This window comes from Amphiprion ocellaris, chromosome 20 (assembly GCF_022539595.1).
Source record: "Amphiprion ocellaris isolate individual 3 ecotype Okinawa chromosome 20, ASM2253959v1, whole genome shotgun sequence".
NCBI lineage: Eukaryota > Metazoa > Chordata > Actinopteri > Pomacentridae > Amphiprion > Amphiprion ocellaris.
Window position 1 is genome coordinate 31,071,914 of NC_072785.1, and position 14,586 is coordinate 31,086,499.

General features: G+C 39.0%; 2 protein-coding genes across 4 annotated transcripts; one reads left to right on the forward strand and one right to left on the reverse strand.

The window, feature by feature from the left end:
- Positions 1 to 1,504: 1,504 nt before the first annotated feature.
- Positions 1,505 to 6,804, reverse strand: haus2 (HAUS augmin like complex subunit 2). Of its 3 annotated transcripts, none has more exons than XM_055006073.1 (8): positions 6,436 to 6,795; positions 5,382 to 5,563; positions 4,908 to 4,994; positions 4,148 to 4,246; positions 3,048 to 3,117; positions 2,255 to 2,387; positions 1,794 to 1,902; positions 1,505 to 1,684 (listed from the first exon to the last, which is right to left on the reverse strand). In XM_055006073.1, the coding sequence occupies exons 3-8, from the start codon at positions 4,992 to 4,994 to the stop codon at positions 1,559 to 1,561; spliced, it is 624 nt and encodes a 207-aa protein (XP_054862048.1). In that variant the 5' UTR covers positions 5,382 to 5,563; positions 6,436 to 6,795; the 3' UTR covers positions 1,505 to 1,558. The 3 variants fall into 3 exon arrangements, with proteins under 3 accessions (XP_054862048.1, XP_023148188.2, XP_035814116.2); XM_023292420.3 differs by having other exon boundaries at positions 5,382 to 5,574; XM_035958223.2 differs by lacking the exon at positions 5,382 to 5,563 and having other exon boundaries at positions 6,436 to 6,804.
- A 492-nt stretch (positions 6,805 to 7,296) lies between these two features.
- lrrc57 (leucine rich repeat containing 57) lies at positions 7,297 to 13,932 on the forward strand. The gene is made up of 6 exons (XM_023292418.3): positions 7,297 to 7,457; positions 8,459 to 8,700; positions 9,923 to 10,058; positions 10,129 to 10,397; positions 11,012 to 11,197; positions 11,495 to 13,932. Exons 2-6 carry the CDS (start codon positions 8,617 to 8,619, stop codon positions 11,534 to 11,536), a joined length of 717 nt encoding a protein of 238 aa, XP_023148186.1. The 5' UTR covers positions 7,297 to 7,457; positions 8,459 to 8,616; the 3' UTR covers positions 11,537 to 13,932.
- Positions 13,933 to 14,586: the final 654 nt, after the last annotated feature.

Here is a 14,586-nt window from a genome sequence, read left to right on the forward strand (position 1 = left end):
ACAAAAGTGGGAAACTGAATTACAACTTAAAGTGTCAGAGGAAGGTTGGCATTCTATTTGCCTTTTACAACATGCTGCAACCAGCTCCAGACAATGGAGGGAATATGGCTGGAAAACACAATTAGGTATTTGATAACACCACACATCAAAAGTAAGCAGCTTAAAATTTTATGTGGTAATTTGGATGCCAATCATTCTCATGTATTTTGGAACTGTGCAAATGTCAGACCTTGTTGGGAGAATATTGCAAAGGTAATCGAGGAAATCTTTGGCTATAAGCTATCAAACGATCCATGGACTATGTACTTGGGTCTACTGTCTAAAGAGGAGTTACATGTGGAGGATATCTACCTCTACAGAGTGATCTTGTTGGCCTTCAAGAAAACCATCACAAGGAACTGGATGAAAAGTGACATTTTAACCGTGACACAATGGAGAGAAATTATGCACGAAATCTACGTGATGGAAAAGATGACTCATTATTTAAGACTGACAATGGACAAATTTGAGAAGAGATGGGAGAAATGGACACACTATATAACGTATTTGTAAAAGGTCTATTCTTACAACAGTAGCACCCCACTATATTTGTTGTTTTTATTTGTTGCAAAAGAAAATATGTAAATAAAGAGTAGAAAAAAAACTGGAGTAAGTTTTAGAAAAGTGATCATTTGTGACCCTTTGGTTGCACATTTTAACCACCTTTTCCCTCCACTATCTGCATGTGCTACAACTTTGGGCTGGACAATAAATAAATAAATAGATAATTAATTAAGCACCAAATTGCATCAATATTTCTGAGTTATAAAAGTATGTATAACCAACAAACAACTTTAAGGGAATTGGCTTTTCTTTGACAATAATTATCTTGAATTTATTTGTCTGAAATGTTGACAGAGGTGAGAAGATGAAAAAAAATTTAAGTTATCAAGTACATTTCATTAAGTTACCTCAACCTGAGTTTAGTTTTAAAAGTAGAAATTTAAGTTTAAATGACAATATTTAATTGATGAAAAACACCAACATTATGTCAGTCCTACTAATCCCAGGAATGTTTAATGTATTTAAACAGTTTATCTAAAGAAGATTTATGTATTTATTTAGGTGGTGGGAACAAACAATTCACCTGTTTAATAATTTATTCCACTCTTTATGACTTTCGTCTCAAACTGTTCAGACACTGCAGCTGAATTCATGGATTCTGAAACAACATGAAAAATTTTGTTTCATCATATATATATATATATATATATATATATATATATATATATATATATATATATATATATATATATATATATATATATATATATATATTTGCACTTCAGTGTCTCCTAGAACATCCAGCAGTATTAATATTTCCCGTCTGTTTTATCAGAATTACACTCTGAGGGAGGAAATAGTTCAGCTCTTATTTTGAAACTCCAGACAGAAACTAAATTGCTGCAGATTTAACGATGGTTGGATTTTAATAATCAGGATCAGATCAATAATCGGCCACAGATCAATATTTAGTAGATTTATTCACATTTATTACAAACATTTATTAAAATAAGGTCTATGATGATGATGATGATGAAGGGTCACTGAGCTGGCTGCTGCCCACCGCCTTCCATCGGAGGATCTGGTTGGACAGAGTTTCTATTTCAGCAGCTTCAGCCAGCAGCAGGGTGATGGAGGAGTCCTGACAGAGAGAGAGAGAGAGAGAGAGGTGGACTGGTGAGACTGGAAACCAGCAGATACTGGTCCAGATATGAGATGCTACTGGTTTCCAGTGAGGTCATGTGACTGACCAGCTGACTGAGGCATTCCTTGGTGGAGGTCCAGCTGTGGGCGGAGCTTAGCTTCTCCTCCAGAGTCTCTATGAAGTCCATCATCAGCTTCACCGAGTCCACCACAGACCTGGAACACAGAACAGACCAGTAAGGACCAGTACAGACCATTAAGGACCAGTAAAAACCAACACAGGCTAGAAAAAAACAGTACAGACCAGTAGAGACTAGTACAGAACAGTAAAGACCATTAAGGACCAGTAAAAACCAGTTCAGACCACTACGTACCAGCAAAGACCACTACATACCACCACAGACCAGTATAGACCACTACAGACCAGTAAAGACCACTATAGACCAGTACAGACATTCAAAGGCGACCACACTGATCCTGGATCTGGTCAGGATCTTGGCTCCTTTAGATCTGGTCTCAGACTGGTCTCTGCTGCTGGAGACGGCGTTGCCACAGTAACAGCTGTTACCTGTGCAGGTGAGCAGGAAGCGACACGCTGGTCTGAGCCAGCGGCTTCATCAGTCTCTGTCTGAGACGCTTCTGCTCCTTCAGGACGTCCTGCAGGTGAGACGACAACATCTGGAGCAGCTGGAACCTCTGGGCTGCAGGACAAACACGCCTGGATCAGAGGGGGCGGGGCTAAGACACTCTGCTCTGATTGGATGGCAGAGACTTTTCAAAATAAAATGTGGAGACTGAAGACTGAGACCCAAATAAATCTGTATTTTATAAATGTGTAAATCAAAAACCTGAATTAGTGTAAACTAGTAATTACAAACATATAATTTATAAACGTGTAAATCATAAAAATGCAATTGTAAATCTGTATAATAAATCTATAAATGTGTGAAATAAAAATTTCCAAATATAAATCTGTAACTGATAAGTCTGTAAATTGCAAATCTGCAATTTATACATCTCTAGAGTTTAGATTTGTCATTCTAAATCTGTAAATTTTAAAGCAAATTTTACAGCTGTAGATGTAAAATAATATTTTAAACATAGAAATTATAAATCTGATTCATAATGATTGATTCTGTAAATTCTAAAGGACATATCGGACTCTTCGGGTGTTAGCATAAATAGCGTGAAGAATTTCAAAACAGAAAAGGATCTAAGACAGCACCCTGTGGAACACCATATCTATCTATTAACTGTAAATGATGTGTTCCTTTAGTTTTATTTGTCAAAATCAAGGCACTAGACTCTCTCTAACCTCCTGATAGTATCCAAATTAAAGATTTGTGACAGCTGAAACTCACCGAGGTGGAAGCTGTGGGCGACGTCGGCGCTCTGCTGGTCGACTCTCAGCAGCTCCAACTGCAGCTGCAGCTGAAACAAACAGATTTAATCAGAATAAACTTTTCACGGGACGTTTCAATGTAAATACAGTTGGAGAAAAAAGTAAAAACTGATTCAGATTCATCAAACCAAATGTCTGAGTCACACTGAGATGCTGCAGGTCAGATTGAAACATGAGAGAAAAAAAATGTCATCAGAGGAATTTTACAGCAAAAAAATCCAGAAACTTCAGCAAGTCGAGGTCAGAGAAGGCGGACATTTATATGGAGATGTTATTTCAGCTTCTGATTCAACAGAAGAATATTACATCTGTTTCTATTTTCATTTAGTAAATGACTGGTGACGTTGTAGCAGATCTCCGTTATCTGAGAAGATAAGATGTCGTCTAATGTTAAAGAGTTAAAGATCATTTCCAATGAGACTGACTGATTTCTTACTTCAGCTTCTCTGCTTCACAGCTTCTACTTTCCTTCACTTTCATTATAAACTGCTTCAGGGGTTGACAATAGAGAATTTCAGGGCTGATAATTACACTGCCCATCCAAAAAAGAAAAAAGTCACACTCCTATAAACACTTCATGACAAACTCTGTCTAAAAGCACTTCACTAAAATAACAGAACTTCATAGTCGGTTTAACCCACAGAATTCATTTAATGTTATTGTTTTTATACATCTGTATTTTTTTCTTTTATGTTTGGGACAACAGATGGAAATTATCCTTGTGCTATATCCTTCTTATTTACTGCCACCTTGTGTAAACTATTATGGGATTCATTAAAATGCACCATCCTGTTCAAATAAATAAAGAAAAAAAAGCAGCAAAAGCTTTATAATTCATTAAAGTAACATATTTATTATGTTTATTTGCTACAGCAACAGCAGTTAGCAGCCCTGCATTACTATCTGATATCATTCAGAGTTTATAATCTGATCAATCACCCGGCAGGTTAATCAATAATAAACTGATTATTGGTTTTATTAAAGGAGTTTTAGAGTAAAACAAACATGATGATCAATATTAGACAGAAACACATAAAGTGACATCAGACTGAAACTCACCTCGTCCAGCTGCTTCTGCTTCGCAATTCGTTGTTCAGCCTCCTGCACCTGAGGGGAGAAGGCGGGGCTTTGGCTGGAGGAGGCGGAGTCTATTTCCTCCTGAGGACAGGTAAAGACAGAAGAGAGACATCCAGGTGAGAAACTTTGACCAGAATGTTACAGCACAGATTATAGAAAGTAAATGTTATTAAGACTATTTTTTATCATTAATTAGAATTTTTAAGCAGGAATTCATTCAATTTTTGTCCAGAACTTTAAGACTAAAGCAGATGTGATGAAACCAAACATCTGGACTCCCAGATGTGGACTGAAGGAACGTTGAGAGTTTCAAGTTTGTTTAAATCACAGCTTCAAATCTGTGGAACCTTTATTCTAATATTCACCTTTCTGCTTTTTTAACAAAATAAAGTTCTACAGATTCAAGATTTTTATTTGTGTGAAACAGACAGTCTAGACCAGGGGTGTCAAACATGCGGCCCGTGGGCCAAAACTGGCCTCCAGAGGGTCCAACTGGTCTCCACTGGAGATCAAATTGGACTGAATGTGGTCCTGAACTAAGATGAGTTTGACACTCCTGGTCTCGGCACACTGGAATTCTTTGGATCTCTTGGAGTTGAGTAAAAACACTGAATCAAAACAGGAAGTATAAATTTCTAAAACGCTCTACAAGGGTAACAAAAGATAAAATACAAAAATATGATAAAGAGAGAGGAAACCAGGTAGAAGTGTGACCTCCAGTAACCCAGTATGATGTCCTCACCTGAGACACAGCTCCCACAGAGATACACCTGGACAGCAGGTTGGCAGCTGGAGTGACTGAGAACGGAGACAAGGCCCACCGATGCATCTGAAACACAGAAACAAACTATAATAAATCACGTTTTATTTCCAGTAACTTCTTGAGCAGTTTAGCAGAAGCAACAAGTCAGTGGAGTAGAAGAACAAGTACATAAAATTAAACTTGTGGCTCTGTAACATAACGCCGAAGAGAAGATCCAAAACAACCAACATCATTACCAACAATATTGTTGGATTTTCTTCTGGCACCTTTAATGATTAAAACAGACACCGAGTGAATTTTAATTTGGCTCATTTTTAAACGCGGTTCAGCAACAAACAGAAAGAACAACGAAATCTGTCTCAAAATAACTCAACTTTTAGTCTAAAACCGCCTCCGTTAACCCTACTGCCGGTTAAAAATCCGGCCGTTTAGTGAATTCGGTGTTCTTCTTACCGTTTAAACCGTAAAATCTCCGCTGGACACTGAACAAACCGACCAGCCTTCAGCTAAACCCGCCTCCGGTTTGTTTTCCCTCCGCTCTTCTTCTACTCAGATATCCAGCAGCTCCAACACTTCCGGATGCAGCAGCGCCCCCCAGGACACCAAGTGAACTGCACCTCAACCAGCACCGATCACTGTCAAAAATCTGTAATTTTAGGCCATTTTTAACTTTTTATTTGACATATTTTTGCGTATTTTATTGAAATTGACTGCAATATTGATAACAATGCAAAAATACTGTGAATTTACATTTACAGTTTTATGTAAAAAAAAACATGAAACACCTGTAACTTAGATTTAGATGACTTTATTAATTACATTAAGTAAACAATTTAATGTGCAATTTCTAACTTAATTTTTAGATTTTCTTAATCTGTAGGAATGAGGCAAAAATAGGGGTTGTTTTTTCTGTTTTGCATTTTTGCAGCATTTTTTAATATTGACATTTAAAAGCACTTTATGTTGCATTTTTGTTTGTATGAAAAGTGCTATATAAATAAAATCTGACTGACTAATTGTACTTTAGACATGTAAATTTATATTATATTACAATGTTTATAAAATTGTGTATATGTATATACATGCCTGAAAATATTAATTGTATTATTGTCAGGCTGGCTGGTGCCAGGCCGAGATAGTGCCCTCTCCCTCTTTCTCCGCCCTCTTTCCCTTTTTAGGTTTGGTTCAGCAGTGCAGTGGCAGCAGCAGGTGATCCTCATCTTCAATCTTTATCAGCTGGTACAGGAGCAGGTGGTGTCTGCCAATCAAGTCCATCTCTTGCCACAATATAATCTGACGCCACTCACCTGTCAGTGCAGGATCGTGACACTGCCAGTAACAGTTCTCTGCTTGTTTCTGAAGTTACTGAATTGGTCTCGTGCTGCTCTTGGTAATGCTGGTTGTCCTCCTCTGTTCTAGTTCTGGTTCCACCTGCTCCTGCTTCGTTTCTCTGGATTCCGCCGTCACCTCCAGTCCCTGTGCCATTCAGCGGTTTGGAATCACTCACCTGTGCCGTTTCCTCTCTCCTGGCGTCCATCCACACTCATCTGTCGCTGCATCTCGCCATTCACCATCTGGGCTCCAATCTGTCAGCCAAGAACCATCTTCCACCACTGCTGTGAACCTAGTCCGAGCATCGCGTGTAGCATTTCGTGAGTTTATTCTAGTCTCACCGTAAAAACTTTCCCTCGTTCGAGTTCCTAGTTTGTATCGAAAATAGTTTCGTTAATTCTCTGAAAATACTCTCTGTCTTTGAGAAGTTACTTCGCTTCGAATTCTTTGTAGTTATCGTGTAGTTTGATATTGTAGCCTTTCTTGCCTGGGTGTTACCCAACGCAAGTTGGTTTGTTCAGTTGTGTAATTAGACCTCCCTGCCTATAGTAGTCGCTAGTTGTTCGCGATCTACTTTTGTTTGAGTACTTCCTGTTGTAGTCCTCAGTTTTTGTTTTGTAGTTCTTTCATGGAGATTCTTTAAAATAAAACCTTTTTGCATTCAGATTGTGTCCGTTCATTTCCTGCGCTTGAGCAAATCCGACTTCGTAACAATTATATAGTGAAACAGAATTTAAAATTTTAAATCAAGGATATTTATTTTAATAAACTACACAGAATAATATTTTTTTTATAAAAACAGCATTAAAAAGAAAAACAAGTATTTAAAAGGTGTAAATATTGTGTTACTTTCATGTTATACATGTTTCAGTCGTATATGAGCATCTATCAAATTACATATATGATAAATACTTGGATGCATTTTTTAAAAAAAATAAGAGTCGTGTATTATTTGTGTATAAGAACAGAATGGATGTTAGTGTTTCTTCTGTGGCGCATGCCCAGAGGAGTGCTGTGCTCCCATTGGCTGACCGCGGTGACGTCACAGAGGCTATCGGTAGTGAAGCAGGGCGGCTACTTTCTGCTGCTTTTCCTCACTTTAACTAAAATACACTCGTTTTTTATCTGGAAACGTTTGTTTGGACGACATTTCATCGAGTAGGACGAACAGCTGCGTGTTGTTTCCGCTCCGAGTCGGTAAGTCAAACCCAACTGTTGGCTGTTAGCAGCAGCTGCTACCAGGCTAACGGCTCCAAGCTAGTTTGTCCGTTGGGAATACATGGAAGCTAATGGTGATGCTAACGGTGCTGTCTGTTTCTCAACATGTCTCAGGTTCTAATCTCAGGAGAACTGACAGCTTCAGGTTATTATCCACTGATGATCCCGTTCAGTCAGCTAATCTAGTTTTTATTAAACACACTGAAGCTGAGCTGTTTGCTTCATGAACACACAATAAACACACAAACATCAGACTTTCTCACCGTCAGAATAGTAAATCACTTCATCTCCTCAACTAAATATAAATTATTTAACCAGTTTTACAGGTTGTCAGTAGTTCATTTTTCTATCCAGGTGGTTCCAGGTTAGCTGGTGGGTTTGTTGAACTCCATATGTTTACAGTCTCTGGTGACTTTAGTGTTTTAATCAATCCTGAACACGACAGTTAACATGTTCTTCATCACTCTTTACTCTGGAATTTTACTTCTCAGGTTTTGTTTTGTTGTTTGTCTAATTTTTGTTGTTTTGTGTCTCATTTTTGTAATGTTTTCTTTTTTGTCTGATTTTTTTTTCATTTTTTTTCTTGTTTTTGCCATTTTGTGTTTCCTTTTTGTCTCGCTTGTGTTTTAAAAAATTCAGGTTACTCTGTAATTTTACTTCTCAGGTTTGTTATTCAGCAGTTGGTGCATGTCAGTGTAAAGTTGTGACAACAGCTGCAATGATTGATCAATTAGCTGTCAACTATTAAACTGATCACCAACTAATTTTGTAATCGATTGACCAGTTCGAGTAGAATTTAATTTTGAAAAGTGGAAACTCCCCGATTGCGGCTTCCTACATGCGACGTTCATCCATTATCTATACACCGCTTTATCCTCAATAGGATCGCCTCCTCAGACGTGTCCGGTGTATTTATATCAGTGAGTAGATGATGGTGTTCTGTTTGAGGGACTCAGACGAGGGTCTTTATCTTCCTGCAGGGATTTCGCCGTCTGATCTCATTAGCAACCACAGAAGAAGAAAAGGAAGAGGAGGAGGAGCTGGTAAAGCTGATTCACTATCACCAGTCAGCTGGACATGAACTCTGCCCTACTGCTGTAGACTGAGAGACAGGAGGACAGACAGGAATCGAGTCCAGATGGGAAACAGCGCGCTGAAGTCTCACCTGGAAACCTCCCAGAAGACGGGAGTGTTTCAGCTGATGGGAAAAGGCCTGCCGGAGGTGAGATCACTGTTTACTGTTCAACACCGAGGAGACACAAACAGACACACAAAGTCTGTTCAGAGCTGCAGCTCTGCATGTTGTATTTGTTGTAGGTTTAATTTGATTTAATTTCAAAAGGATGAAATCAGTCTACACTTAGTGACACGGTCAGAGATTAATATAAACTGTTAAATGGAAATAAGGTATGACCTTCAAATGGTGACTCATCAGTTAGGAAACAGTTGGTGATTAATGGACTGTTTTTTGTTCAGATATACAGGATCACCAAAAACTGTTCACCCTTCTGTGGTCTGGTGAAACCAAAATGGAACTTTTTGTCCATCAGACTAGACACTGTTTGGTGGACAACAAATACTGAACATCATCACAAACACACCATCCCCACCGTGAAGCATGGTGGTGGCAGCATCATGATGTGAAGCATGGTGGTGGCAGCATCATGATGTGAAGCATGGTGGTGGCAGCATCATGATGTGAAGCATGGTGGTGGCAGCATCATGATGTAAAGCGTGGTGGTGGCAGCATCATGACGTATATAAATTCTTGTGAAACACTCAAATTAAATTGGCCCGGACTCAGTGTTTAAAAGCACTATAAAGGGGTTGAGCGCTTTTTATAGGCGCTGTACAAACATTTAAAATGACTCAAAGTTACTCACAGCATGTTTTTATGAACCAACTCTGTTTTCTTTTCTACCAATAAAAACACATTTTATTGTTCTGTAGCCAAATGATCATTACAAGTTATTATGAACACCTTTACAGTCACATTCAGCAGCTCTACACTCGTTTAAGAAGTTTCTACGGTACATTATTCAGAAATATGATGCGGCTGTTAGAGTGGTGGTGAATGCATTATACAGTAAAGTGTTCCTAATATTTTGTCTGCCCCATTAGTATCCATATTAGTCATTAGGGTGAAAGCATTAAACTATCAGATTTCACCGATGCAAGAAGAAAAATGGACCATCTTTAGAAACATCTTTCTGAATTTTATTGCTGCTCAGATTTTAATGTCAACAGTAATGTCCTGGTTTTCTGTTGATCATCTGAAGAATTAATCGACTAATTCTTGGTGCTTGAGTAGGAAATACAGAGAAATGTGAACCAGAAATCATTGTTTTAGAACCAGGATGGACCAACACCCGGTTTAACACCCCTGGTTCTGGTTGTGTTTTAAAGTCGGAACATGTCTGCAGCTGAGGTAGTTTCTGTTTCAGTTTCCAGAGGAGCTCCAGAGACTCACTGCCAACCTGAGGACGGTCGATCTGTCCGGGAACAAGATCGAGGTTCTTCCCGCCGCCGTCGGGAACTTCCTGCAGCTGAAGAGTCTGACGATGAACTCCAACAAACTGAGTGAGTGTTTGACGATGTTTCATATCAGTCCAGAACCTTCAGACCCGTAACGCTACTGTTCTGTCCTCAGCCACAATCCCCGCCGAGATCGGGAAGCTGAAGAAGCTGGAGACTCTGAGTCTGAACGGGAACCGGATCCAGCAGCTGCCCCCCACACTGGGCCAGCTCAAAGCCCTGCGGACCCTCAGCCTGGCCGGGAACCAGATCTCAGAGTTCCCCTCCGGACTGGGAACCCTGAGGCAGCTGGACCTGCTGGACCTGTCCCGGAACCAGATCCACATCATCCCTGCAGAGGTGTCCGAGTTGCAGGCCATCGAGATCAACCTCAACCAGAACCAGGTAACCCAGAACCAGGTCTCACAGATCTAATGAACAAGCACAGGGACCGTAGAACCAGAACCATGCACACCAAAAATAGGTCTTTGAATTCTTACTGACAGAGTCGGGTACTGTAAAACCAGAACGAGGTCTTACAGTTTTAACTAACGAAGACAAGTGCTGTAGAACCAGAACCAGGTAACCGTGTACCCTGGAACCAGGCCTTACCATCCTTATTACCAAAGACGGGTAGAACCAAAACCAGGCAGTCAGGTACCCCAGAACGTGTTCTCACAGTCCTTATTTTTGGTTCAGATAAGGACTATAGTACCAGAACCAGGTACCTAGGTAGACTGTAGAACCAGAACCATGAACACCAGAACTAGATCTTTGAATCCATGCTAACAAAGACAGGAACCACAGACCCAGGTGACCAGGAATCCCAGAACCACTTATTATAGTCCCAATTACCGACAACAGGTACTATAGAATCAGAACCAGGTAACCAGGTCTCCCAGGACCAGGTATCTCAGTACTCAGTAAGAAAAACAGGCACCATAGAACCAGAACCAGGTCAGTCGGAGGGAGGCAGTGATCCGGATGTTGTAGTGACCCGGTTTCCTCCTCTGGTCCAGATCTCGGTGCTGTCGGCGGAGATCTCTCGGTGTCCCCGTCTGAAGGTTCTCCGTCTGGAGGAGAACTGTCTGGAACTGTCCTCCATCCCCAAGTCCATCCTGACTGAGTCCCAGGTGTCTCTGTTCTCCCTGGAGGGAAACCTGTTCGAGGTGAAGAACCTCCGAGAACTGGACGGATACGACAAGGTGAGAACCAGCTTCGGTACTGCCACATTCTGGGCCGGACTCTGGTGTCCCTCATGGTTTCTGTTGGTTTCTGCTGGTCTCTGTTCATCTCTGTTGGTCTTGGATGGCCTCTAATGGTGTCTGTTGGTCTCTAATAGTCTCTAGTTGTCTCTAATGGTCTATAGTGGTCTCTAATGGTCTCTGTTGGTCTCTACTGGTCTCTGCTTGTCTCTAATGGTTTCTTTTGGTCTTAAATGGTTTCTGATGGTCTCTAACAGTCTCAAATGGTCTCTAATGATCTCTGTTGTCCCTCCTCAGTACATGGAGCGATTCACGGCCACCAAGAAGAAGTTTGCCTGAAGACCCCCCATGACGAGGCTGGACCTGGGAGTCCACCTGGAGGCGGAGTCACATGAAGCCCTGCCCCCCGCACCACTCACAGCTGCTTCTTCTTCTGCTTCTAAAACCAGACTCCAGACCGCTGGGACAGTCTTCCACAAAGACCTGAACCTGCAGAGACCACATGGGTCCACATGGAGACAGGCAGAGACTCGGACAGATTCAGCACCACAGAAGAAGAAGGAGATTTCACGAAAACTTTATCGTTCACTCTGTGGTGGACAGAAACATTCAGCTCTCACAGCAGCTTCCATCCAGCAGAAATGTTGCCGGACTGGACTGTTTGTACACAGAAATACTGCAAAATACTCCAGAAAACACACAAAATACAACAGAAATCAAAGAAAATACTGCAAAAATAGTATTGAAATACAACAAAATAACAGAAATAAAACAGAATATTGCCAAATACAACAGGGTCTGACCTTTCAGATAATACTGCAAAAATATGACAGACATAAAACAAAAATACACAGATATAAAATAGAAAACTGCAAAATACTACAGAAATCAAAGAATGTACTTGCATAATACAAAATGTTTGTGATATTTCAAAATACTTCAGAAATATTAAAGAATGCTGCAAAGAACGCTTCAAAATACCACAGAAATTTAATAAAAATCCTCAATATTTAACATAAGGGTAAAATCTGATTAGAGGACTTGTTTTAAAGATGATTTCTGATTAAGATTAATCTGTTGATTTTTGTTCTGTGATTCCGTCTTCCAGCCCCTCTCTGAGCTTTTATTCAGCTCTGCAGTAGAATAATCCGTTAATGTGTCTTATATTAAATATTTCGATGTTATTTATCATTTTTCAAGCTGCATGAGAGTCGGACAGCAGCATGAGGGCTGTAGATTCATCCTCTGCTTCTCCAGGCTGGTTACTGATCTTTGATTATTATTAACTGTCAGATTCTGAACGGTTTTAATCTGCTGGATGCAGGAAAATAACAGAAACAGAATTTATTCATAAACGTTCATCTAACAGTAGCTCTGCTAAGCTAGGCTAGGTAGCATGTAGCAGCTAGCTTTGCTGCTGTGTTTTAATCTGTTCTGATTTCAGATTCTGTTTTATTTATGTGAATAAACTCTTCAGGACAAAGTGGCTAAATTAGCTGTAGCTAAGCTAACAACTAGCCTAGGTGCTACGTAGCACCATTTACTGCTGTTGAGACATTTTGCTGCAGTTTGTTTATTTGAAGATTATTTTCTCAGTATTTCTTTCTTTCGTCCTGTTCCTAACTGAGCGACTGTTCTATACAAACTGATTTTTGTGAATGAAGTCTGGTGGACAGAAGGAACCTCAGGTTGATGGAAACTCGTCTGAAATCTACTTTACTCCTCTTTAAACGGCGACTTCAACTACAATGTAATCAAATATTTAAAAAATACTTCAGAAATATTACAGAATGCTGCAAAGAATGCTTCAAAAAATACCACAGAAGTGCAATAAAACTCTCAAAATACCACAAAAATTTGCCAGAAATCAAACAAAAATACAATCTAATAGTGTTTAAATACAACGGCGGCTCTGCTAAACTAGGCTAGTTAGCATTTAGCAGTTAGCTTTGTCTTCGGCTGTGTTTTAATTTGCTGATTCTGTCTTATGTGAATAAACTGTTCGGGACAAAGTTGCTAAATAAGCTGTAGCTAAGCTAACAGTTAGCCTGGGTGCTAACGTAGCACCGAGCTAGCTGTATCCAAGCTTATTGCTAGCCCAGTGCTAACGTAGCACCGTTTACTGCTGTTGAAACATTTTCCTGCAGTTTGTTTGTTTATTTGAAGATTATTTTTTCAGTATTTCATTCTTTTCTTGACAAACTGAGTGACTTCTGTACAAATGGATCTTTTGTGGACTGAAGGAACCTCAGGTTGATGGAAACTCATCTGAAATCTACTTTATTCCTTTTTAAACGGCGACTTCATGAGTTATTGACATGAATTTAACACATTTCCCTTCCTGCTGTTCATCTTTGCGTATTTTTCTTGTTTTGAACTGAAGTTTCTCAACAGTTTTTCTGCTTTTCTGCTTCTTCCGTCACTTTAAATGCTGTAAATGTTGCACAGAGTTCAGTTTCTACATGAAGGATCAGAACTTTATCGTTTTTTCCGTTTTATTATTAGACACTAACCTGCAGATTGAAATGTTCACACGTGAAGCTTCGTCTTTATTTCATTCTCTTTAAAAGAACTTTAATATTCTGCTGATGAGCTTTTTATGAAGTTGTGACTAAAAATGTTGTAAATATTTAAACAGCACATTTTTCATCCCAGCAACCTGAATCAGCCACTGTTGGATCCACGTTTTATTAAAATAAATTAAAATTAAATAATAAAATGAAATAAACACCTAACTCTTGTATTTCTGTGTGACTGCGTGTAGTTTCAATACTTTCTACTGCAGTAAAGTATTCCAATACTTACCCAATAGTTGGGAGGCTCCACCTGAGCTCTGATGTCACCAGCAGGTGGCTGTCATGCGCAGTGAGTCTCCTCACTTTCTCCACATTCCACCGGGATTCAGAGGATTGTTGTTGTGAGCTCGAGAAAATAAGAGCTGCACTTCCGGTTGCAGGCTTTCACGGCTGAAGTTTAATCACCTCCAAAAACAAATTTAAAAACAATGAAAAAACACGAAAATAAAATGCAATTAAATAAATTAAATATTATAAAATACAATGAATCTAAAAAGAAATCAAAATTAAAAAAAAGCAAAATATAATAAAGTTAAAAAATACAACAAAATAAATAGCTTTTAATTTTTACAAATACATCATAAAATAAGAAAAATTAAAATGTAATAGAATGCAATAATAATAATAATTAATACATTAAAATATAATATTTTCATTGTTTTATTTTAAGTATGATTATGTTAAGATTTTTTTAAAGTTGCCTTCAATAATGTCTACAAATAAACAAAAAAATGAATAAGTAAAATTAAACTAAATAAAAAAATAAATAAAAAGAAGATTGGAATATGAATATAAAAATAGAATATGACAGAA

Coding starts and splice junctions, on each gene's coding strand:
- lrrc57 (XM_023292418.3), top strand. CDS start 8,617: ATGGGAAACAGCGCGCTGAAGTCTCACCTGGAAACCTCCCAGAAGACG. Junction 10,398..11,011: donor TCAACCTCAACCAGAACCAG/GTAACCCAGAAC, acceptor CCTCTGGTCCAG/ATCTCGGTGCTGTCGGCGGA. Junction 11,198..11,494: donor AACTGGACGGATACGACAAG/GTGAGAACCAGC, acceptor GTCCCTCCTCAG/TACATGGAGCGATTCACGGC.
- haus2 (XM_035958223.2), bottom strand. CDS start 6,465: ATGGACGCCAGGAGAGAGGAAACGGCACAG. Junction 4,995..6,435: donor GGAGAGAGGAAACGGCACAG/GTGAGTGATTCC, acceptor TCTGTGTTTCAG/ATGCATCGGTGGGCCTTGTC. Junction 3,118..4,147: donor AGCAGAAGCAGCTGGACGAG/GTGAGTTTCAGT, acceptor TGTTTGTTTCAG/CTGCAGCTGCAGTTGGAGCT.